Consider the following 26,476-nt stretch of genomic DNA (forward strand, 5'->3'; position numbering starts at 1 on the left):
ATAGTGGTGAGGCTATGGAGCAAGGAAAAAAATCTAAAATGTAGCAGGGGGCACTGTGTACATTGGAATAATCACTGTGGAGAACAATTGGGCAATATCTAGCAACTCTAGATTTATAGAATATTTACCTGAGCAATTCTACTTTTATATATTATATCCTAGAAGAACATGCAAATATATAAAAAGGGACATTTACAGAAATGTTTGAAATTGCGTTGTAATAGTGAAAAATTGAAACCCAGTTAAATGTCCATCATGGAGCTGCATAAATGAATTTTTATATAGTCATAGCGTGGAATACCATCAACACATGAAAAGAATAAACTTAAGCTGCAGGTGATAACATAGACAATTCTTTTAATTTCAGTTATTGTATTTTGCATCTCTTCTTGTTTAAGTTTTATATCTTGTATCTCTTTGCTCAGTGTTTCCTATAAGTTATCTATCTTTGCCTCCAGTTTATTTCCAATGTTTTGCATCATCCTCAGCATCAACAGTCTAAAGTCTTTTTCCTGGAAGCTGAGAATCTCCTCATCACTTAGCTGATTTTCTGGGGTTTTTCCTTTCTCCCTCATCTGAGTTATAGTTCTCTGTCTTTTCTTTTTCTTTCTGTTTTTTTCTTTGTTGGTTTTTGTTTTTTGTTTGTCTTTTCGCCTTTTCTAGGGCTGCTTCCCACAGCATATGGAGGTTCCCAGGCTAGGGGTTGAATCGGAGCTGTAGCCACCGGCCTACACCACAGCCACCGGCCTACACCACAGCCACAGCAGCACAGGATCCTAGCTGCGTCTGCAAACTATACCACAGCTGACCAGCAACGCCAGATCCTTAACCCCCTGAGCAAGGCCAGGGATCAAACCCGCAACCTCATGGTTCCTAGTCGGATTCGTTAACCACTGCGCCACGATGGGAGCTCCTGTCTTTTCATTTTATGGGTTTTTGGTGTGGTGACCTTTTTACAGACAACAGAATTGTAGCCTCTCTTACTTCTGGTGTCTGCCCCCCTTGTGGCTGAAGTCAGTATGGGGCTTGCTGTAGGCTTCCTGATGGGAGGGGCTGATGCCTGCACACTGGTAGGTGAGGCTGATTCTAATCTCTGGTGGGTGGGGCTTTGTCTCTGGATGGGATTAGAGGCGGCTGTGTGCCTGGGGGGTCTTTAGGCAGCCTGTTTACTGATGGGTGGGGCTGTGATCCCACTAGGATTGTTGTTTGCCCTGAGGCTTCTCAGCTGACTGACGGGTGGGGTCAGATTTTCCCAAAATGGCCACCTTCAGAGAAAGGCAGGGCTGCTGGATATTCCTGAGAACTTTGCTTTCAATGTCCTTTCCTCACAACAAGCCACATTCACCCCTGTTTTCCCAGGAGGTCCTCCAAGAACTGCAGTCAGGTTTGACCCAGATTCCTATGGAGACTTTGCTTTGCCCTGGGACCCAGTGCACGTGAAAGTCTGTGTGCGCCTTTTAAGAATGGGGTCTCCGTTTCCCCCGGTCCAGTGGAGCTCCTGTGCACAAGCCCCACTGGCCTTCAAGGCCAGATGCTCCAGGGGCTCTTTCTCCCAGTGCCAGATCCCCACGCGTGGGAGTTTGATATGGGGCTCAGAACTCTCACTCCTGAAGGTGAGTCTCTGTGAAGCAGTTAGTTTCCAGTCTGTGGGGCTTCCCACCCGGGAGGTATGGGGTTGTTTATATTGCGAAATCGCCCCCCCTCCCTCTTGATGTGGTCTCCTCTTTGTCTTCTGGAGTAGGATATCTTTTTTAAGGTTTCTGGTCCATTTGGTTGAAGATTGTTCAGCGTTTAGTTGTGAATTTTGTTGTTTTTAGGAGAGAAGTTGAGCTCCAGTCCTTCTATTCTGCCATCTTAATCCCATCTCCCAGATCATTCTTTTAAAATGTCACTTTGAGGAGTTCTTGTGTGGTGCGCAGTGGCTAACGAATCCGAATCAGACTAGGAACCATGAGGTTGCGGGTTTGATCCCTGGCCTTGCTCAGTGGGTTAAGGATCCACCATTGCCCTGAGCTGTGATGTAGGTCGCAGACGCGGCTGGGATCCCATGTTACTATGGCCGTGGCGTAGGCCAGTGACTACAGCTCCAATTAGGCCCCTAGCCTGGGAACCTCCATATGCTGTGGGTGTGGCCCTAGAAAAGGCAAAAAGACAAAAAAAAGTCACTTGGAGGAGTTCCCATCATGGCTCTGCAGTTAGCGAACCCGACTAGCAACTATGAGGAAGCGGATTTGATTCCTGGCCTCGCTAGGTGGGTTAAGGATCCAGCATTGCCACGAGCTGTGATGTAGGTGGAAGACGCAACTCAGATCCAGCATTGCTGTGGCTCTGGCATAGGCCGGCAGCTACAGTTCTCATTGGACCCCTAGCCTGGGAACTTCCATATGCTGCAGATGGAGCCCTAAAAAGAAAACAAAAAAAGTAAAATGTCGCATTGAGAGAAAAGAACAAGTTAAAGTGACAGATAGTATCATCTTATATTTTGTTCCAAAAACATAAGTAATGTTATACATTATTAATGGTCAAATATGTATATATGGTGATATAAAAATGTGCATGAGAGTAATCAATCACTGACTTAAGACTGCAGTTACCTCTGGGGAGAAGAGAGGGGAATTATGTCAGCAGTTCAACTCTAGCTTATGTTTTATATCTTTTTTAAAAAAACAATGTGAAGCAAATATGGCAAAATATAATGATTTAATACAGTTGAGTAGTGGATATACTTGGGTGTTTGTTATATTGTAAGTTTTTATATGCATTGGAAATATTTTCCAACTTTAAATTATGCATTTAATTTATTTAAAAAAGATAGAGAATGTTTGCAATAGGGGACCTCCCAATTAGCTAAAATATTGGACAATTTACCATGATGTTTCCATGATGTTTTCCAAGAAAAATAGAAATGTAATAATTTTCATCTATCGTTTCAGACACATATATGACCATTTCACAAACCTCTACCCACAGCTGATTAAGAAATCTTCTGTGCTGGATAAAGTGCAGGACTTTTTGAGGTATGTATAATCGCTTTCCTCTTCTTGTTGTTATTAAGGCTTCAGGATTTGGATCAGTTATTTCAGATAGTGATTTCTCCTTCACCAATTTCTTTTCCATCTCTTAGGCAGGACTCTGGAGTGGTTTTTGTATTAGGTATAGCACCTTTTAGTGATGGATGAAAACTCGTTGGAGACAAATGCCTTTTTTTTTCCCCCCAGGGCTGCACCTGTGGCATATGGAGGTTCCCAGGCTAGGGGCTGGATCAGAGCTACAGCTGCCGGCCTACACCACAGCCACAGCAACATAGGAACATAGGTTCTGAGCCATGTCTGCTACCTACACCACGGCTCACGGCAATGCCAGATCCTTAACCCACTGAGGGAGTCCAGGGATTGAACTTATGTCCTCATGGATACTTGTGGGGCTCATTACCACTGAGCCACGACAGGAACTCCAATGCCTTCTAATTTGGCCTCTTTCAGGGGTTAGGTTATCAGCTGCTTACATAGCTAGAAGAAAGCCCCATCAGTGCAAGGCAGGCAGAGTCAAACCCCTGAATCACTTCCCCTTGGAGTGAGGGTAGGGGAGTGGGGAGGTGCCTTTCCTTGCAGAAATCCCTCCTCTTCCCCCTGTAAAGTGCTTCCTTTTCATGGGCCTGGTAACTCATCCTAGCTGAGGTGTTAACTCATATATAAAGTTATTTTTTTTAATTATGTGTGTGGCTTTTTAAAGTGTTATTGAAGTATAGTTGATTTATAACATTGTGATAATTTCTCCTGTACGACAAAGTGATTCAGTTATACCTGTACACACATTCAGTCTTTTTCACCTTCTTTTCCCACATAAATGATCACAAAACATTGGGTAGAGTTCCCTGTGCTTTAGAGCAGGTACCTGTTGGCCATTCATTCTATATACCGCAGTGTGGATATGCCAGTCCCAAACCCCTAATCTGTCCCTCCCCTGACCTGTCCTGTTTGGTAACCATAAATTTGTTTTCAAAATCTATGAGTCTATTTGTTCTGCAAATAAGCTCATTTGTATCCTTTTTTTCAGATTCCACATATAAGTGATATCATATGATGTTTGTCTTTCTTTCACTGTTTAACTTCATTTAGTATGATAATCTCTAGGTCTATCCATGTTGATGCATTAGTTGATTCTTTTTTATGGCTGAGTAGTTTTCCATTTTATATATGTATCACATCCTTATCCATTCCTCTGCTGATGGACATTTAGGTTGTTTCCATGTGTTAGCTATTGTGAATAGTGCCGTAGTGAACATTGGGATGCATGTATCTTTTTGAATTATGGTTTTCTCTGGATAGATGTCCATGAATGGGATTGCTGGATTATATGGTAGTTCTGTTTTTAGTTTTTGAGGAAACTTCCATACTGTTTTCCATAGTGACTGCACCAATTTATGTTTCCACCAATAATGTAAGATGGTTCCTTTTTCTCCACACCCTCTCCAGCATTTATTGTTTGTAGATTTTTTAATGATGACAATTATGGCTAGTGTAAGGTGGTACCTCATAGTAGTTTTGATTTTCATTTCTATAATAATGAGCAATGTCGAGCATCTTTTCTTTTTTTCTTTTTTTTGGCCATCTGTATTTCTTCTTTGGAAAAAATATCTATTTAGATCTGCCCATTTTTCTATTGTGTTTTTTTTTTTTTAATATATTGAGCCGTGTGAGTTGTTTGCATGTTTTAATTGGAGATTAATTGGAATTAATTGGAGATTAATTCCTTGTCAGTTGTTTCATTTGCAAATATTTTCTCTCATTCTGTGGATTGTCTTTTTGTTCTAAAATTATTCTTTTTTTTTTTTTTTTTTTGTCTTTTTGCCATTTCTTGGGCTGCTCCTGTGGCGTATGGAGGTTCCCAGGCTAGGGGTCGAATCAGAGCCACAGCTGCTGGTCTATGCCAGAGCCACAGCAATGTGGCATCCAAGCTGTGCCTACAACGTACACCACAGCTCACAGCAACGCCAGATCCTTAACCCACTGAGCAAGTCCAGGGATCGAACCCGCAACTTCATGGTTCCTAGTCGGATGTGTTAATCACTGAGCCACAATGGGAACTCCCTAAAGTTATTCTGAGAATATTTTCATTTTATTAAAGTATTCTGAAGACTAATAATTCTCAATATTCAAAAGATTTGTTTCATATTTGATGACAGAGATTAATTTGGGGATAGAAGTGCACTTGGTTTGACCCTCTAAATTTTACTCTGAACACCCACCCTTCATCGGATGGTCCACAGGCTAGATTCCATGAAACAGTGACATTGTATTTAAAATTGATCTAGACAGAGTTCCCATTATGGGGCAGCAGAAACAAATCTGACTAGGAACCATGAGGCTGTGGGTTCTATCCCTGGCCTCACTCAGTGAGTTAAGGATCTGGCATTGCTGTGACTGTGGTGTAGGCTGGTAGCTATAGCTCTGATTAGACCCCTAGCCTGGAAACCTCTGTATGCCACAGGTGTGGCCCTAAAAAGCAAAAATTGATCTAGAGATAGCTTGAGCAAGTCAGAAATAGTTTTTAGTATGCAAAGTTATATCAGATCATTCTGCATAAAGTGCAAACAACTAAAAGAGAAGAGACAGAATAAAGGACTATTCAAAAAAAAAAAAAAAAGAACTTTTCCTAGGACAGAGACATTGCAGCAGTTATTAGCAACAACTGGAATAGAATGAACTGTAAGCTATGAAAATGATTGCGGGAAATACTCTGTCCTGAAGAGTTTTTATTTTTTCCAGTTTTTTAACTTTACCACTTCTGTCTACAAAAGCAAAATTAATCAACTCATCCTTACTGATTTAGTGACACATTATGCTTTTATATGAGATGCATTTGAGGTCTATCCTCTACTTTCTTATGGCTCACTATCTCAGATAGGTAAATATCACACCTGTGTTTCCAGATAGTTCTGGATAGAGCATGGGGGAAGCTATAAAGGAAGAGGCATATTGTCCTTGGGAAAAATTAAAATTCATATAGGATTTGCTCTGATATCTGATATCCTTTCCAAATGACTGGAATGTTACAAGATCCAGAATTCAAGTTATACTAGCTTAAGTATCTGAATATATGTAATCTCTAAATGCCTGGGTTTAATTTAGCTTTGGATAACAACCATGGAGAACTCTAGTACAAGTCTAATTTGTCTTCCAGGAAGCAAGATCAGTGGACCCGGGATAACATCAAAAATTACAAAAATGATCCATTTTGGAGACATACCGGTTATGTTATGGCACAAATGGACGGGCTCTATGTAGGGGCAATGAAGAGGGCTGTATCGGAAGGAAGGAAGGTAAGATTTTTAAAAAGCTACTCAGGATTTATATGGTATGACAAGAATATTGAAAATTGTCTTAAAAATTACATTCCAGTTAAGAAGATCAAATTATGACTAGAGGATAAATTTCTTGCATGAAAGTACTGTCTTATCTATCTCATTGCTAGCACCTGATTCAAAGTCTGACACAAAATCCAAGCTTAATGAACAAATAAAACCAGATTGTTTCTGTGTTCTCTGTCTCTTTCATACTGTACTCTGGAGTAGGTTAAGAGCCTGATATGAACATACTGGCTATTTAATTAACCTAGTAAAGCTGGTGTTTCAGACAATATGATGGCTAAAGAAAAATGTCTAAGTATACATGTTCTGTGCTTTCCTTTCTGCACACACACAATTTTTTGAAAGGTTTACTGAATCATTGAGGATTCAAGGTGCTGTTTAATATATTCCAAAAATTAGGAAGGCTCTGTTTCCTGGGGATTATATATATATATACACACACACACACACACACACCACTGGACAAAATATATAAAACGACAGTTTATAGAAAATAGATGCAAAAAATGTCTTAATCATATGAGCTGAACTTTGCTAATACAATTAGAAATGCAAATTAAAACTGCACTCACTTGTCAATTTGGTAAAAATTCCAAAGTGTGAAAGTATACTGTGCTGGCAAGGCAATGGGGGAGAAAAGGCACTTTCCTAAAATATTGATGAGACTGCAAAATGGTGTCTCTGGTATGGACAGAAATTTTGGCACCCACTATCAAAATCACACATTCATTTACCCTTTGACCTGGTAATCCTATGGGATTATCACAAATGTTCATTGGCAACAATGCAAGCCTATTCATCTGATAATTTATAGTCATGAAAATACTGAAAAAAACAGCCAAATACATAGAATGATTTGCATAAATGATGTAGCTGTAAATAGGAATGCAGTAGGCCTCCATATACTGTTATGGAAAGACCTTCAGAATCTGCTATTAGGTGTAAAAAAGTAAAGACCAGTGCATATCATGTTCCACCTTTTGTGTGAGAAACTGAAATAGATATTGACAGATAGATAAATTTGCTCTTTTTGGGGGGGGGGCCTTTTTGCCTTTTCTAGGGCCTCACCCGTGGCATATGGCGGTTCCCAGGCTAGGGGTCTAATTGGAACTATAGCTGCTGGCCTTCGCCAGAGCCACAGCAACACCAGATCTGAGCCACGTCTTTGACCTACACCACAGCTCACGGCAATGCCGGATCCTTAACCCACTGAGCAAGGCCAGGGATCGAAGCTGCAACCTCATGGTTTCTAGTCGGATTTGTTAACCACTGCGCCACGATGGGAACTCCGAAATTTGCTCTTTTTTTTTTTTCAAGGAGAAACAACAACAAAATAGGAAAACCAACAATGAAAGAATAAATCAAAAACTAAAAAATACATGATTACTATAAAAGAAGGAAGAACAGAGTGGAGGGAACAAAGATGAAAGCTCATATCTCTGAATGTAACTTGCTTTATATATTTGACTTTGGAACCACGCAAATGCTGTTCATACCTAAAAAACAAAATTTTAAAAGGCAAAGCAAATTCTAAGATCTGAAAACAAATGGTTACAAATATACCTAATGGTACATCTAGTTCATGGCATAATCATGCTCTACAGAGAGCAGTTATTTCAAGTGATCCTAAAACACATTTATTGCTGTACAAACTTGTTGGAATAGATGCTAAGGACAAGAAGAATCAACAAAACAAAAACAAACAACCTTAAATGATAATCTCACTTTAGTAAAAATATTAATGTTGCTATTTTGAAATTTGATGGAGTTTGATAGATATAGTAAGATAAAGCAAATAAGTATGTTAGGTAATAAGATTTTCAGCATAAGAAAAATCAATGAAGTAAAAGGCTTTGTGGGTTTTTTTAAAAGTTGAAACATAAGTAGGAAATCACTACTTTTAGCTTCTTTAAAAAACTATGTGTTTCCTTTCTTTATCCCTTGAAAAAGCCTAGAAGTAAAGGCAATAGCCTTGCCCCTGTAGCATTCAGTCTTCCCTGGGAGAATATAACTTAGGGTGGGCAACAATGTCTTAAACAAGGCACAAAAGCACTCGCCACGAAGAAAAAGATTGATAAATTCAGCTAATTAAAACAAGAATTTCTTTTTAAGCATCAGAAGACACTATATAGAGAGTGAGAAAAATAGGCTGTAAACCAAGAGAAGATATTTGCAATACATTTAACTAACAAAAGATTTGTATCTAAAATACATGAAGAACATTAACAAATTTTTTTTAGGGCCACACCCGTGGCATATGGAGGGTCCCACTTGGGGTCTATTAGGAGCTGTAGCTGCCAACCTACACCACAGTCACAGCAACACTGGACCCAAGCCACGTCTGCGACCTACACCACAGCTTATGGCAACACTGGATCCTTAACCCACTGAGCAAGGCCACAGCTCAAACCCTCATCCTCCTGGATGCTAGTCAGGTTCATTAACCACTGAGCCACGGCAGCAACTCCCAACAGTAACAAATTAAAAAAAAAAATTCAATAGAAAAATGGCCAATGGGCAAAAAACATCAACAGGAATTTCACAGAAGGAGAGATACAAATGGCCCCATAAATGCGTAAAGAAATGCTCTATTTCAAAAGTAAAACCCCAATGAGATCCTATCACACACCAGAATTGGGAACTCCCAACCACTCTTGAAGTAAGTAAACCATTACTGTCACTTTGGAAAAGGACTGGGCCTTACTTGAAACATTTGAAGATAATGCATATTCGACAACCTAACAAATCCACTCAGAAGTTAGATACACTCATGAACATCAGGTCCAAGTACATAAAAGTTTACAGTACCATCATTTTGCTGCAAACAGGAAATGTCCCAGATGTTTATCATAAGTATATTGTCATGCTTTATATTCATGTAATGAAAAAGCATATAGCAATGAAAATGAATGAACTATTTTCACCCTATCGATATTGATGTCAAAAAATAATATTGAGCAAAAGAATGCACACAATATAATTCTACTTGTACATATTCAAAACCAGGCAAAGTGTTTAAAATATATTGTTTAGGGATCTATACATGGGTGATCAAATAATAGAAACATAAGTAATGAACAACAGGAGACTTAGCAGAGTGGTTACTGTTGGTAGGAAGGGAAGGGAAATGAGATTGGCAACTTCTAAGGCACAGCTCATGTTCTATTTTTTTAAACTGTGAGGTGTGTACATTGGTGTTTATTTTAATTTTTTTCCTTTAACTGGGCATATATATCCTTACTCTTTCATATGTATAGTATCATTCTTAATTTTTAAACTAAAGCAAAAAGCTTAAAGGAAAACTACAAACTGGAAAAAAAAAATACTGCAATTCATAGCAGAGACAATGAACTAACTTCCCTCCTTAATATGTAAAGAACTGAAAGCAGAAAAGAAAATGTATTACGCCAGTAGAAAAATAAAGTATATGAACTGTTCACCCCCCAAAATCCGAAGATTTTTTAAACATATGCTCATTATCAAAGTAATGCCAATATAAATTACAATGAGATACTGTTTGTCACCTATCAAATTGGAACTAAACCAATTGTTCAGTATATTGTTGAGGCTGTAATAAATAAATAAATAAATAAACCCTAAGATGAAAATTTGGAAATATCTATCAAAATCAAAATAAATAATTTTCAAAATCAAATCATTTCTAGGAATCTGTCCTACATACAGACTCACACATATACAAAATGATGTGTCCAAAGTTGATTATTGTAACATGATTTATAATAGCAAAAGACTAGAAACCACTTGAGAGTCCACCAATAAAATCCTGGTTAAAAATATTATAATTCAGCACAGCAATGTATATTACCTACTCTCTCTCTCAATCTCTCTCTCTCTATATATATATATATATAATATTATAATGCATTCATTCATTGAAATATTGTTTAAAAGAATAAGGAAGACTTTTGCATCAATATGGAAAGGTCCCCAAGATGTTAAAAGAGATTAAGAGAGAAAATCAAGGTGAAGAGAAGTGCATATAACACACTATCATTTATGTTTAAAAGATGTATTAGTAAGGTATTTTAAAAGATCTAGGAGTTCCCGTCGTGGCGCAGTGGTTAGCAAATCCGACTAGGAACCATGAGGTTGAGGGTTCGGTCCCTGCCCTTGCTCAGTGGGTTAACGATCCGGCGTTGCCGTGAGCTGTGGTGTAGGTTGCAGACACGGCTCGGATCCCCCGTTGCTGTGGCTTTGGTGTAGGCTGGTGGCTACAGCTCCGATTAGACCCCTAGCCTGGGAACCTCCATATGCCGTGGGAGTGGCCCAAGAAATAGCAAAAAGACAAAAAAATAAAAAAATAAAAATAAAATAAAATATCTAGAGAGATACACCAATATAAATAGTAAACTGGAGACAGGATGGGACTTGAGCAGATAGAGGATGAGAGAGTGATGAAAATTTCCACAGTAGAGCTTCGTTAGGATTTTTAAAATCTTGAATAATGAATGTCTTACTTATTCAAAAACAAAACAAAGAGAATATTTATATAAATAAATAATCCGTTTGTCTTTTTTGCTTTTGCTTTTTGTTAAAATTGTCATGTGTTTGTCTTCTCGCCATCTCTGCCCAAAAACCACTTTGTTTGTAGATGTAGTTGCCCTAGGCAACTGTGGTGGTTTGAATCTTGCTGGAGCAGTGCCTTCTGGTTAATACAAAGTTCAGGTTCAAACCTGATAATTGGTTTGTGTTTAATGCTGTCAAGTCCGTTAGTCCTATATTCAACACACAATCAAAATCAAAAGCATCTTAGTTGAGTATTTTTACCATAAGCAGTGATTCTCAGCTAAGGATAATTTCTCACCAGAGGATACTTGGAAATGCCTACAGATATTTTTGGTTGTCAAAACTGGGAACATACTACTGAGATTTAGTGGGTAGAGGCCAGGAATGCTGCACAGACCTCCCCCAACTCCCCAACAAGAATGAATCATTTGGCTCAAAATATCACTAGTGCCAACGTTAAAAAAACCTGCCATAGAGGAATGCAAGTAAAGCAGTCTGTTTATTGTACTTTCCTAGGACCCACTCCCCAAATCTGTGTATAAAAGGCTAAAATGTCTCATAAACTATATATTAATAAAAATTATTTTACAAAATACAATAAAATCTCATATATCTGTGATGTTAGGGACCTTTCACAAAAGAATAAGCTAATGGATACCTAACAAGAGGAACCTCCCAATAGAAAATGACATCTGATTGTCACAAATCAATGTTAAACACAGTCTTTGTCTCTTCCCAGCCTATAACCCTGTTCCAGATTCAGTTCCTGAATGCTGTTGGAGATCTGCTGGATCTGATTCCCTCTCTTTCTCCTATAAACTACTCCGACCTGAAAGTTTTCAAGAGATGGGACATGGGACATTGCTCTGCTCTCATTAAGGTGAGACATATGGCAGTCTTTCTCTCTGTCCTTCTTTCTGTTCCACCCAGACTTTTTTGATATGTCACTCACGTATAGCAACATCTCATCATTCCCAGCTATAGCTACATGTCAGCTCATGGGTTCCTCTATCACAAAACCTAAGATCTGGAAGGAACTGATGGAAGGAATTGAAGGTACATGATGACCTCTCTGGTTCTTCCATCACTTTCTGCTATGCTGTATGTATTTTCCACTCCTATGTTCCAGAATCTTCCATTTTGGAAGCTAGACAGAGTCTTTCTGTTATGTGCATATTAAAGGTTAATTTTCTGATAATAAATATAGCAATAGCCACCTTAATTGACACAATCCCTGTACATGTTCTACATTTGTAGCCACTTATCTGTATACCCCTGTGCCATTCCCTGTGATTCTGCCTATAGGTTCTTCCTGGATTTGAGAACATCTTTTTTGCTCACTCAAGCTGGTACACATATGCAGCCATGCTCAGGATATATAAACACTGGGACTTCAACATCATTGATAAAGACACCAGCAGTAGTCGCCTCTCTTTCAGCAGTTACCCAGGTAAATAAATTTAGAAGGACATTTTAGTACTTTGTGTACTATCTTAGGATAAAACCTTGGTGATTCAGAGTAACTGGAATGCAAGAAGAAATGTTTAGTGATTAGTATTCAGTAATGAAAATTGGTTTTTAAAGTGCTGTTTGAAGAAATAAAGCTCTAACATTCTACTTAATAGAATGGCATAAACTAAGTTAACAGAGTTGCCAAAAATTAAGCTCAACAAATGCCAACTTGGTATTTATTAAGAACAAGACAACTTCCTAGGTGCTTCACTGGAAGCAAAGAGCAAGAAAGATCTTAATCTCAACACCTCCTTAAAAGCCTGTCTCCTTTTCTTTGCTTTATGATTTCTTCTTCTTTTTTTTTAAATTGAAGCATACTTAATGCATCCACTTCTCTTATTTGTTGCAATATCCACAGCACTTAATGTGTGGCACCTTATATTTAATTTTTGCTGAATGAATCAGTGAATGAATGTGAGAACTACAATACAGATAAGAATGATATTGTTATTGGATACTGTATGTGCTACAAAAGAGGTGTAAGAAATGTTGTGAGTCTTCAAAATTGGGATAACTCACATCTGATTATTGGGGAAAGGAACAAGTGGTTGACATTTGAGATGAACTATGAACAATAGCTAGAATTTGAACAGGTAGGGATGGTTGGGAAGGACAGTCTTTGTAGAGATTGCAAACTCCTATGCTTAAAGGAGACAGGAAGATGAGGTAAATGAATAAAGGGGTTGGTATAAGAAAATAGAAGTGGAAAAAATTGTAGCAAACACATGGTCCATTGAAAGGGAGCCCACTGCTCTGCTTTCACTGACCGTGTCACCCAGCAATGTAGAGGTCAGTGTTTCCAGATCCTCTAGCTTCTCAAGAGAGAAATATGGGTTTAAAAAAATAAAACCCGGAGTTCCCGTCGTGGCGCAGTGGTTAACGAATCCGACTAGGAACCATGAGGTTGCGGGTTCGGTCCCTGCCCTTGCTCAGTGAGTTAACGATCCGGCGTTGCGGTGAGCTGTGGTGTAGGTTGCAGACGCGGCTCGGATCCCACGTTGCTGTGGCTCTGGCGTAGGCCGGTGGCTACAGCTCCAATTGGACCCCTAGCCTGGGAACCTCCATATGCCACGGGAGCGGCCCAAGAAATAGCAACAACAACAACAACAAAAAGACAAAAAAAATAAAAATAAAAAAATAAAACCCACTGTATGAGCCCCAAAAAGCATGTTTGCTATCTGGAATTGCCCCCTCAACTACAGGAAACATCATGAACAAAGGCAAGAGGAAAATTCTTACCAAAGACCTAAGTGTCCAACCTGGATGTGATTTGCACACTCTTCACCTTTAATTACATATATGCAATTTATAGGGTGGTTATTACTGACTACCTGTCATACCTATTTCTGCCAGGTATTTTTGCCAGAGTATTATTTCCCCTTCTGGTATTGTTGCTCCTAATAGTATTAACACAGCCCTGTCAGGACTTCTCAACAGGGTAATAATGTGGTGCTTCCCTGTCCTTGTGACCTGATCCTTCCTTTGAGACCACTTTGATTTTATTTTTGTCATAGTTTGCTTAATTGTTTTAGTACTGAAGTGGACTTAGGGCTCCTCTCTCCAAGTTAGACCATACTTTGATACTTTTATATTCCTGTAGGCCAAAACTTAAGGACAGCAAGATACTGAGATAGTCAAATATTCTTTCTCTTCCTCTTATTTGTGATAAAGTGCATTTATCTTTAATAGTTAAGTTAAAGATAGTTCAGCCATTACCTAAAATCTTTGCTTTGAAATTTCTGCAGAATGGTGTTCTTCCATAGTCTAAACAATCTTGGGTCCCAAAGATAGTGAGGGAGAAGGACGTGGAGGGATTTCCCACGAAACTTTTGACTTTTCTAATATTTACATATATATTCTTCCAGAATTGATAAATATAGAGGTAGAATCAGAGATAATAGAGATTTACCATGAACCTTATGCCTTATGTATATGCTGTTGATCTCAGAAAAAAAGCTGGGTGACTTGTTTTTCTTCTTTGGTGGAGGAGCACTGTGTTAGATTGAGTGGATTATAAACGTGGTGTTAGTTTTATCTTCAAAGTGGCAGGATCTGGATGCTCTTCATGTTATGGAAAGGATGTTAAGAATTCTGGATTCAGAGCAGATAAAGTCATGAAATCTTTGTGACTTGGCTAAGGCACATGTTAAAGATGATGATAAAGAGGATGGTACAGATACCATTATAGCAAAGACATAAACAGCTCTGAAGATTTAGTGTACACCTCTCCTTATTTTTACAAAACGTCATTACGTTCCTGCCATATTCTATAGAAGTGACTACCAAGATGATTGTCATAAGACACTAAACAAAATGACACTTTTTGAGGTTACTACAAAGGAAATGGTAATGCTTGGACAGCTGCTAAACTGTTCCTCAACCTATGAAATCCAACTATTTTATTTTAGTAAGCCTCAGTTTTCTTATCTGTAAAATAAAGCTAATACAATGTCCACCTTATAAAGTTGTAAACATTATGTATTTATTCATCTACAATTTTCTGTTAAAATGTGCTAGACAAAGTATTTATGATGAAAAACAGGACAGATACAATCCCTATTGTAACAAAATTTACATTCTGGTTAAAAACAGACAAATTAAAAGAGCAGTGATTAACATGTGATTTGCATAATAGCAGGGAGGACTAATTTGAGGGTGATGAGATAACTTTTAAGAGAAAGTAAAGTTTAAGTTGAGGCACAAAGACAAGTATAAATTACCCAGGCCAGTGGGGATGATGAGCAATGGAATGTTCCATGTGGAACAAGCAGCACAGGTAAATGTCTGTACGCAAGACAAAGTGTGGAAAAGTCCAGAGAGAGGGAATGAAGGTCAATGCAAGACCATTAAAGCGACAAATGGAAGTGATATTAATAGATTTGCATTTTAGAATTATCCAGCCCATGAGAGGAGCATAAGAGAGTCTGCCGGCAGAACATGTCGTGGCTGAAGCAACAGGCAACTCAAACCACATTTTGTAGGTGATCAGTCAATATGAGGATGGAAGGGTGATATCCATCTTCAAGAAGAAAACAAGATGTTAAAAATGGCTGCTGAATTACTATAGCAGATCACATTGTGTGTTCCTCTTGTCCTTGCCAGGATCCTTGAGAGATAATTGCCTAATAATTGTTGGAAGGGCACTCCCCAAACTGTACTCCAGCATAGGCGAATAGAAGGAATAATAGTAATCCTTCAAAACACATTCAAGAAATATTACAAAAGGATTTACTGACCCCAGCACACCCAGACTTAACTAAACCAATTTCATGCTCTGTATTTACCAGAGTCCCAGCTGACTTTATAAAAATAGAGGTGGTTATTCAAGGAAACAAATTTATATTATTCAAGGAAACAAATTTATATTATTATAATCTTAATCTAGAACGGATTTAAGGTGGGGTCCAAGATGACAGAGTACGAAGAGCCTGAACTCACCTGCTCCCACGGACACACTAATCTATAGCTACATATGGATTATTTCTCTCTGAAAAAGATGTGAAAGCTAGATGAACTGCCTCCTACAACAAAGAATAAAAGGACCACATTGAGACACGCAGCAGAGGCAAAGACAGTCTTGCAAAAGACTTCACCTTATTGTGTGCAGCAATGTGCAATAAGGAGGGATCTCACCAGATAGATGCTTCCCCAGGAGGAGTGAGGGATTGGTGCCCCATACCAATACTCCAGATACTGGGATCTGTACCAGGGAAATGAGCCCCCAAAATGTCTGGCTTAAAAAAACAACAGAGTTGATGTCCAAGAGTTCTAAAGTGCTGTAGGAAATTACAATTCCCCTGTTAAACGGTTTGCATGTGGTTTTATTCACCCTGAGACCCAGCAAAAACAAACAAACACCAGTAGTTTGGAAAATGCCTAGACCATATGTGAGGAAGATTCTTTCGCCAATCTAAAGTCATCAGCTGGAGGGGCAGGGGTCCACTGAAATGCTCCCAGAGGGAGAGGTGCTAGAAGATACCATTATTGCATTCTCCATCTAGCCTATTAGCACAGGTGAGCAAGCTTGGATGCAACACCCTCCCACCATCATAGACATCTCATAGGGAATGACAGCACTGAAAAGGTAGGTGATACAACTTCATAAAGACCCAAGTGCACAGATCTATTTATCAAGGAAAAAAGTAGTCATGGTAGTATCCTGCTGCCTTGATGAAGTCTGCAATAACCGTGGTTGAAATACTCCCACACCCTTTCGCTGGGGCTGGAGAGCTGCCTTTCTGAAGCCAGTGAGGGTAACCCCTCTATACACACTTCAGCTGCTTTGCTAAAGCCACTGAACACATGCAATCTGTACAGGAGACATCTCTTGATCTCCTGCCTTGCTGGCCAAGAGCACTGACATTCCCGAGCTTCACAGGCCTATTCACAATTGGAAAGACAGTTCTTGGCAGACTACCACCCATAGGATACTGCACAGACAGCAGGCTGAAATAAAATCCAAGCAGTCTTGTGAAAAAGACCTATTTACTTAGTCTGGAGCTTTGGCCTAAGGGACACATCTAGAGGCTAAGGAGACATTACCAGGGAACATAAGCTGGTTGTACATCCTTGTACATCCCCTTAGCCTCACTACAGCGTGGCAATACTTCCCAGATAAAAAGCTTACGCACTCATTTTGAGCCCCAGTTTTTTCAGCAGTCATGCAGAGGAAACTTCAGATCTCCTGGTCTGGAGAGCAGCAGGGATTGTGGCTGCATAGAGGGATTAGGATTATGGCCACATGTAACTGTATATATTTACATGCTTTAAAAGCTCCTACATGAGGATATGGCTTCCAATCAGCCTGAAACTGGGGGCTAAGTGAGATTTCTCCTCTTGGAACACTGACAGGTCTTGGCACTTCTCCACCAACAGGGGCATATCAAGAATATACAAGCAGGGGGGTTCCCTGATGGCCTAGTGGTTAAGGATCCAGTGTTGTCACTGCTGTGGCTCAGGTCACAGATATGGTGCATGTTCAATCCCTGGCCTAGGAACTTCCATATGCCATAGATGTGTCCCACAGACACACAAAAAGAATAAACCAGGCAGTTTAGACAATCACGAAAGTTTGAGAAACAACAAAAGGCTAGAACAAGGTTGAATGAGAAGGATCATCACCTACACAAGGCTACTCCTACAAGACTCAGAGAGATAGTTTTTTTCACCTAAGACAGAAGCAAACACAAAGAGTCAAGTAAAATGAGAAAACATATAAACACATTTCAAATGAAAGAACAGACAGATCCTCAGAAAAAGATCTTAATATATGGAGATAAGCAATCTACCTGATAAGGAATTCAAAGTGATGGTAATAAAGATGCTGACTGGACTTGGAAGAGTGGATTAACAGAATAAGAACTTCAATAAAGAGCTAAAAAACATATGGGGGTTCCCTTTTGGCATACTAGTTTAAGGATCTGGCTTTGCTGCAGCTGTGGCACAGGTCACAACTCCAGTGTAGATTTGGTCCCTGGCCTGGGAACTTCTGCATGCTGTGGGTACAGCCAAAAAAGAAAAAAAAAATTAGAAAACATAAAGTATCAAACAGATGTCACAGAGCAGAACAAAACAATAATTGAACTGAGAAATACACTGGAGGGTTTCAGCATCAGACCAAATGAAGTAGAAGAACAGATCAGCAAGCTGGAAGATAAGGCAATGGAACTCACCAGAACTGCAAAAAGAAAAAAATAATTTTTAAAAGTTAATATAACTTAAGGGACCTCTGGGACAATATCAAGTGGAATATCATACTATATGGTGTTTCAGAAGAAGAGGAGAGAGAGAGAAAAGGGAAGAAAACTTATTTCAGGAAATAATGGCTGAAAAAAAATCCCTAATAGAGGAGGAAAACAGACGTACAGGTGCAGGACTCCCAGGAAGTTCCAAATAAGACAAACCCAAAGAGAACCACATCGAGACATAATTAAAATGTCAAAAGTTAAAGAGAGAATCTTAAAAGCAGCAAAAGAAAAATAGTTATGTAAAAGGGAAACCCCACAAAGCTATTAACAGTTTCTCAGCAGAAAGACTGCAGGCCAGAAGAGAGTGGAATGACATATTCAAAGCACTAAAAGGAATAAACTTCCAAGAATATCCTACTTGGCAAAATTATCACTTAGATTTGAAGGAGAGATAGAATTTTCCAGACAAGCAAAAGCTAAAGGAATTTATCACTACTAAAATGGTCTTATAAGAAATATTAAAATGACCTATTTAAGCTGAAAAAAATACCACTAGTTATTAATAAGAAAACATAAAATAGTAAATATTTCACTGGAAAAAGCAAATATATGATAAAGTTAATGGGTTAATTGTTTATAAAGCTACTAAGAAAGGCAAAATTAACTATAACTCCAATAATTAGTTAAGGGACACATAAAATAAAAAGATGTGAAAAGTGACTCCATTAAACGTGGCATGGGGAATAAAAATGTAGAGTTTGGAATGTGTTCAAACTTAAACTGCTATCGATTTAAAAGAGACTATTATATATAAAGTTGAATGATATATGTGAACCTTCCAGTAGCCACAAAGCAAAAATTTGTAGTAGATTCACATAAGAAAATAAGAAAGGAATCAAACACTAAAGAAAGTCATCAAGCCACAAGGAAAGAGAAAAAGAGAAGAAGAAGCAGAGAGGAACTTCAAAACAGCCAGAAAACAATGAACAAAATGATAATAAGTACATAACAATCAATAATTACCTTAAATGTAAATGGACTAAATTCTCTAATCAAAACACATAGAGCGGTTGAATGGATTAAAGACACAGAGTGGTTGAATGGATTAAAAAAAGAAGACACATCTATATGTTGCCTAGAGGAGACTTACTTCAGAAGTAGGGACACATACAGACTAAAAGTGAAGAGATAGAAAAAGACAGAAAAAGGTGTAATTGAAAAGAAGGCTGGTGTAGCTATACTCCTATCAGACAAAATAGACTTTAAAATAAAGACTGTAATAAAAGACAAAGAGAGGCACTACATGATGATAAAAGGGTCTATCCAGTAAGAAGATATAACATTTAGAAATGTATATGTACCCAACAAAGCACAAAAAAATAGAAAGCTAAAATTAACAGACCTAAAGAAAGAAATTGACAGTAGTGCAATAATATTAGGGGACTTTAACATGCCATTTACATCAATGGATAGATCATTTGACAAAAAGTCAATAAGGAAACAACAGCCATGAGGGAAAAATTATACCAGATGACTTAATTGATATATATGCATAATGTTCCATCCAAAAGCAACAGAATACTTATTCCTCTCAACTTCACATGGAACATTCTCTAAGATAGATTTCATGTTAGGTCTCAAAATATGTCTCAATAAATTCAAGAAGATTGAAATCATATCTAGCATCTTTCCAACCCCAACAGTATGAAACTAGAAATCAGTTATAAGAAGAAAATTGGAAAAACTATAAATATGTGGAGATTAAACACCATGTTACCAAACAACTACTGGGTCATATAAGCAATGAAAGAAGAAAAAAAACAAACAAACCTAGAGATAGATGAAAGCAGAAATGCAGCATTAAAAAAAAAATCTGTGGGATGCAGTAAAAGCAATTCTAAGAGGGAAGTTCACAGCAATGTAAGCAACCTTAAGAAATAAGAGAAATCTCAAGTAAACTATTTATTTATTTATTATTTTTTGTTTGTTTATTTTTTCCCACTGTACAGCATGGGGACCAAGTTACTCTTACATGTATACATTTTTTTCCCCACCCTTTGTTCTGTTGCAGTATAAGTATCTAGACATAGTTCTCGATGCTATTCAGCAGGATCTCCATGTAAATCCATTCCAAGTTGTATCTGATAACCCCAAGTTCCCGATCCCTCCTACTCCCTCCCTGTCCCATCGGGCAGCCACAAGTCTATTCTCCAAGTCCATGATTTTCTTTTCTGTGGAAATGGACTTCCATGTGGCTCGCAGCATAACTGCTCGGCGTTGCTTCAAGTAAACAATTTAACTTTAGACCTAAAGGAACTAGGAAAATAAGCGCCCAAGTCAGTAGACGGAAGGAAATGAGCATAATAATAATATAATAATAGTAAGATCATTGTATAATCATAATAAGATTTAAGCAGAAATAAATGAAACAGATAAAAAGACACTAGTAAAGATCAATAAAACTAAGAGCTGATTCTTTGAAAAGATAAACAAAGTTGACAAATCTTTAGCTAGTTTCACCAAGAGAAAAAGAGAAAAGGCCCAAATAAAATAAGAAATGAAGAAGTTACATCTGATACCACATAAATACAAAGGATTATAAGAGACTACTATGAACAACTATACACCAAAAAATTGGGCAACCTAGAAGAAATGGATACATTCCTAAAAATTTACAGTCTTCCAAAACTGAGTCATGAAGAAATAGAAAACCTGAATAGACTGATTACTAGTGAGGCAATTGAATAGCAATCAAAGCCACTCAACAAACACAAATCCCGGACCAGATGGCTTCACCAGTTCATTCCACCAAACAAAGAAGATTTAATACCTGCTTTTCTCAAACTCTCCCAAAATATCAAAAAGAAGGGAACACTTCTTCCTAACTCATTTAACAAGGACAGCATTACCCTGATACTAAAATCAGAGAAGGGCAACACAAAAAAAGAAAATTACAGGCCACTATCCCTAATGAATACAAATACAAAATCCTCAACAAAGTATTAGCCAACCAAATTCAACAATTCATTAAAAGGGTGATACAGAGTGATCAAGTGGGATTTATCCTAGGGATGCACAATGGTTCAACATCTGCAAATCAATCAATGTGATACAACACAATAACAAAATAAAAGATAAAAATCATATCATCCTCCATGTAAATCCATAGATGCAGAAAAAAACACTTGACAGAATTCAACATCCATTTATGATAAAAACTCTCAATGAAGTGAGTATAGAGGAAACTTATCTCAACATAGTAAAGGTCACATGCAAGAAGCCCACAGTTAACATCATCATCTTCAATGGTGAAAAGCTGAAAGCTTTTCTCCTAAGATCAAATACAAGACAAGGATGTCCACTCTTGCCACTTTTACTCAACTTAGAACTGGAGTTCTAGCCAGAGCACTTAGGCAAGAAAAAGAAATGTCTTCCAAATTAGAAAGGAAGTAAAATTGTCACTATTTTCAGAAGACATGAAGACTCCACACAAAAAAACTGCTAGAACTAATGAATCCATTTAGTCAATTTGCAGGATACAAAATTAACATACAGAAATCTGTTGTACTTTTAATAATGAATAATGAATTCTCAGAAAGAGAAATCAAGAAAACAATCCTAACATATACACACTACTATATATAAAATAGTTGACTAGCAAGGACCTACTGTATGGCACAGGAAGGTCTACTCATTGTTCTGTAATAACCTATATGGGAAAAAAAGAATGGATATTTGTATAGGTATAACTGATTCGCTTTATTGTAAACCCAAAGCTAATACAACATTATTAATCAACTCTACCCCAATAAAATATTTTTTAAAATCCCATTTACAGTAACATCAAAAATAGTAAAATACCTGGGAATAAATTTAACCAAAGAGGTTAAAGAACTGTACATTGAAAACTATAAGACATTAATTGAAGAAATTAAAGACAAATAAATGAAGAGATATTCCATACTCATGGGTTGGAAGAATTAATATTGTTAAAATGTGCATACTACCCAAAGCAATCAATAGATTCAAGGCAAACCCTGTCAAATTTTCAATGACATTTTTCACAGATCTATAACAAATAATTCTAAATTAATGCAGCCACAGTGGAAAACAGTATGGAGGTGCCTCAAAAAATTAAAAAGAAAGCTACTGTATGATCCATCAATTCCACTATTGGGTATATCTGAAGAAAATGAAAACCCTAATTTAAAAAGATACAGGCACCCCTATATTTATTGCCGTATTATTTACAATAGCTAAGATATGGAAACAACCTAATTATCTATGAATGGATGCATGATAAAGAAAATGTGGTATACATTGGATACTTATAACCCACTCTGCCACAGCGGGAACTCCCTGTCATATACTTTTTTTTTTTTTTTTTTTTTTTTTGGTCTTTTTACCATTTCTTGGGCTGCTCCCACGGGATATGGAGGTTCCCAGGCTAGGGGTCGAATCGGAGCTGTAGCTGCCAGCCTACGCCAGAGCCACAGCAACGCAGGATCCGAGCCGCGTCTGCGACCTACACCACAGCTCACGGCAACGCCGGATCCTTAACCCACTGAGCAAGGCCAGGGGTCAAACCTGCAATCTCATGGTTCCTAGTCAGATTCATTAACCACCAAGCCACGACGGGAACTCCTGTCATATACTTCTTAATCAAATTGTTTATATAGGCAGGGGACCTGCAAAAATCACTTGCTTGAGGCTCTGGAAACTCTAAGGAAGGCGGCCCTGTATAACCTTGTATCAGAAGCAGTCCATCCTGCACAACAAGGATTTTGAGTAGCCATGGCCTGTTTTACTTAACAGCTGATAAGGTGAAGGAGAATAACAGCCCTGTCCAGCCCTCCACCAGGTTACTGTATACAGACAGCTATTGACTTTGGCTTATGCAATCGAGAACCAAGGAAGTCAGCTACAGAAAGACATCTCATAGGGTCATAGGGAATGACAGCACTGAAAAGGTAGGTGATACAACTTCATAAAGACCCAAGTGCACAGATCTATTTATCAACAAAAAAAGGACTCAAATAAAACATTGGCAAGAATGTGGAGAAAAGGGAACTCTTGTAAGTTGTCGAAAATGTAAATGGTGTGGCCACTGCAGAAAACGATATGGTGGTTCTCAAAAAACTAACAATACAACTACCATATGACCCAGCAATTTCACTCCTGAGCACACACACACACATACAAAAAAAAAAAAAAAACCCCAGCAATCCACTACCTTGAAAAAGATCCCTGCACCCCAACATTAATAGCATTATTTACAATTGCTAAGATACAGAAACAACCTAAGTGTCTATCAATAGATGAATGGATAAAAAGATGTAATACACATACAAACACACAGAATAAAAAGAATTTTATTCTTTTTTATGGCTGAGTACACGGTAATACTCAGCCATAAAAAAGAATAAAATTTTGCCATTTGCAGAAACATGGATGGGCTTGGAAGGCATTATGCTAAGTGAAATAAGAAAGACGGAGAGAGACAAATACCATGATATCACTTAAATGTGGAATATAAAAAATACAACAAACTAGTGAATATAAAATAAAAAGAAACAGACTACGGATATAGAGAAGAAATTAGTAGTTACCAGTTGGGAGGGGTAATATAGAAGTGGGGGAGAAGGTGGCACAAGCTATTAGGTGTAAGACAGGCCACAAGGATGCATTGTAAAACACAGGGAATATAGCCAATATTTTGTAATAAATGTAAATGGGGTACAACATTAAAAATTGTACAAAAATAAATATAATTTATTCATATCAAGAAAAAGTTATACTCACTTCAACTGCATTGAATCTTTATTTATTTATTTGTTTGTTTTTTTGCCTTTTCTAGGGCCACACCCACGGCATATGGAGGTTCCCAGGCTGGGGGTCTAATCGGAGCTGTAGCTGCCGGCCTATGCCAGAGCCACAGCAACGTGGGATCCAAGCTGCTTCTGCAGCTTACACCACAGCTCACAGCAATGCTGTATCCTTAACCCACTGAGCGAGGCCAGGGATCAAACCTGCAACCTCATGGTTCCTAGTCAGATTCGTTAACCACTGAGCCATAATGAGAACTCCTTTGTGTGTGTGTGTGTGTGTGTGTGTGTGTGTGTGTCTATGTTTTGTAGTTTTTAGTATATGGATCTTCCATATTTTTAATTAATTTGAATCCTAAATGATTTTTTAAGGCTGATCAATCAGAATCAGAATCAATTTTTTATTCCTTTTTCCAGCGGTTCATTGCTATATATATATATATGCATTAGTTAGCTACGGCTACATAAGAAAAAAATCACCCACAAAATGAGTGGCTTGAAATGAAGATAATTATTTAGTATCTCACAGTTTTTGTGGATCAGGAATTTAGATAGGACCCAGTGAAGAAGACTTGTCTTTACTTCTCTATATCTGGAGCTTAGTTGAAGATGCAGACTGAGAGGCTGAAATCTCTGATAACTTAACTGAAGCTAAAAGTATACTTCTAAGGTGACTCACTTACATGGCTGACAAGATAGTGCTGGCAAATTAACTTTCTGCGGGGTTGCTCAAGTATCCTCAACACAAGCTGCCTGGTTTCCCCCAGGCAGGTGATCTGAAAGACCGAGGCAGAAACAGCAATGTCTATTATGACCTAGCTTCAGAAGTCATATACTGTCACTTCCACCACATTCTATTTATTAGAAAGATGTTAGTATGATCAGCCCTCACTCAAGAAAAGGAAATTAGAATCTACCTTTTAAAGGGAAAATTGTCAAGGAATGCGTTAAAGTATAAAAGCCAGGGAGTTCCCGTTGAGGCAAAGCAGAAAAGAATCCAACTAGGAACCATGAGGTTGCAGGTTCTATCCCTGGCTTCGCTCAGTGGGTTAAGGATCCAGTGTTGCCATGAGCTGTGATATATTATTTCTGTGGCTGTGGTGCAGACCGGCAGCTATAGCTCTGATTAGCCCCCCTAGCCTGGGAACCTCCATAGGCCACGTGTGTGGGCCTAAAAAGACAAAAGACAAAAAAAAAAAATTTTCAAAAGCTACCACAATACGGAAATATTATTTTTTGTATGTTACTTTTTATCCTGAGAACCTTCTAAATTCATTTATCAGCTCTAGTAGATTTTTTGCAGGTCTCTTGGGATATTTCGATATGCAACATCAGGCCATCTCTGCATAAAGACAGTTCTACTTCTTCCTTATCTTATATGTCTTTGTTTTCTAGCATGAATGCACTGGATAAGACTTCCAGGACACTGTAGACCAGAAGTGGCAATGGGCATCCTTGTCTGGTTCCTGATCTTAGAGGAAAAGTATTTAGTCTTTTGCCATTAAGTATAATGTTAATGGTAGATTTTTTGTAGATACTCTTTATAAGGTTAAAGAGTACTTTACTTAATATTTTTACTTTGCTTAATATTTTTATCCTGAATAAGTGTTGCATTTTGTGCAATTCCTAACTTCTATTAAAATGATCTTACAATTTTTATCCTGTTAATATAGCAAGTTCCATACACTGCTTTTCAGATGTTACTTTGGCATACCTGAGATCAACCCTACTTAATCATCATCTATTATTCTCTTTATTTGTGTTTTATTCAAATTATTAATATTTTTTCATCTAATATTCATGAGAGATATTGGTCTGTAAACTTGTTCTTTTCAGGGTAAACTTGTTCTTTTCATCTGAGTTTGGCATTGTTTTTTCCTTCTGTTTTCTGAAAAAGTGTGTGAGACTGGAATTGTTTTTTTCTTTTCTTCAGATGTTCAAAAGGATTCATTGATTAAGCCATCTAGACATGGAATTTTATTTGTTAGAATAATTTTAACTGTGAGTTCAATTTCCTTCATTGACATAGGTCCATTCAGGTTTTCTAATTCCTCTTGAGTCAGTTTTGAAAATTTGCGTCTTTCAAGGAATTTATCCACTGGTTCTAATTTGTCATGTTTATTGACATAAGATACTATTCTATTAACCTTTTAATGCTTGTAGGATCTGTAGCTAAGTGCCTTTTTTTCTTTTTACAGCTGCACCTGTGGCATATGGAAGCTCCCAGGCTAGGGGTCGAATTGGAGCTGCAGCTGCCAGCCCTATAGCACAGCCACAGCAAAGCCAGATCTGAGTTGCATCTGTGACCTATGCCACAGCTTGCAGCAATGCCAGATGCTTAAGCCACTGAGTGAGGCCAGGGATTGAATCTACATCCTCATGGATAATAGTCAGGTTCTTAACCTGCTGAGCCACAATGGGAGCTCCAAGTACCTTTAATCATTCATGATGTTGTATCTTTTTTTTTGATCAGTCAAGCTGGAATTATATCAAATTTATTGACATTTTTCCAATAACCAAACTTTATTTTTTCATTGTTTGGTTTCCTATTGTTT

The 26,476-nt window shown here is 37.9% G+C and overlaps 1 protein-coding gene across 1 annotated transcript in view; it reads left to right on the plus strand.

Moving 5' to 3' along the window:
* PLBD1 (phospholipase B domain containing 1) overlaps positions 1-26,476 on the plus strand; it is a 71,188-nt gene that overhangs the window by 23,918 nt on the left and 20,794 nt on the right. The window contains 4 exon segments of the mRNA NM_001244629.1: positions 2,934-3,017; positions 6,184-6,322; positions 11,637-11,777; positions 12,203-12,347. Of these exon segments, the coding sequence (NP_001231558.1) occupies positions 2,934-3,017; positions 6,184-6,322; positions 11,637-11,777; positions 12,203-12,347 (509 nt within the window).

The sequence above is a fragment of the Sus scrofa genome, chromosome 5 (genome assembly GCF_000003025.6).
Source record: "Sus scrofa isolate TJ Tabasco breed Duroc chromosome 5, Sscrofa11.1, whole genome shotgun sequence".
NCBI lineage: Eukaryota > Metazoa > Chordata > Mammalia > Artiodactyla > Suidae > Sus > Sus scrofa.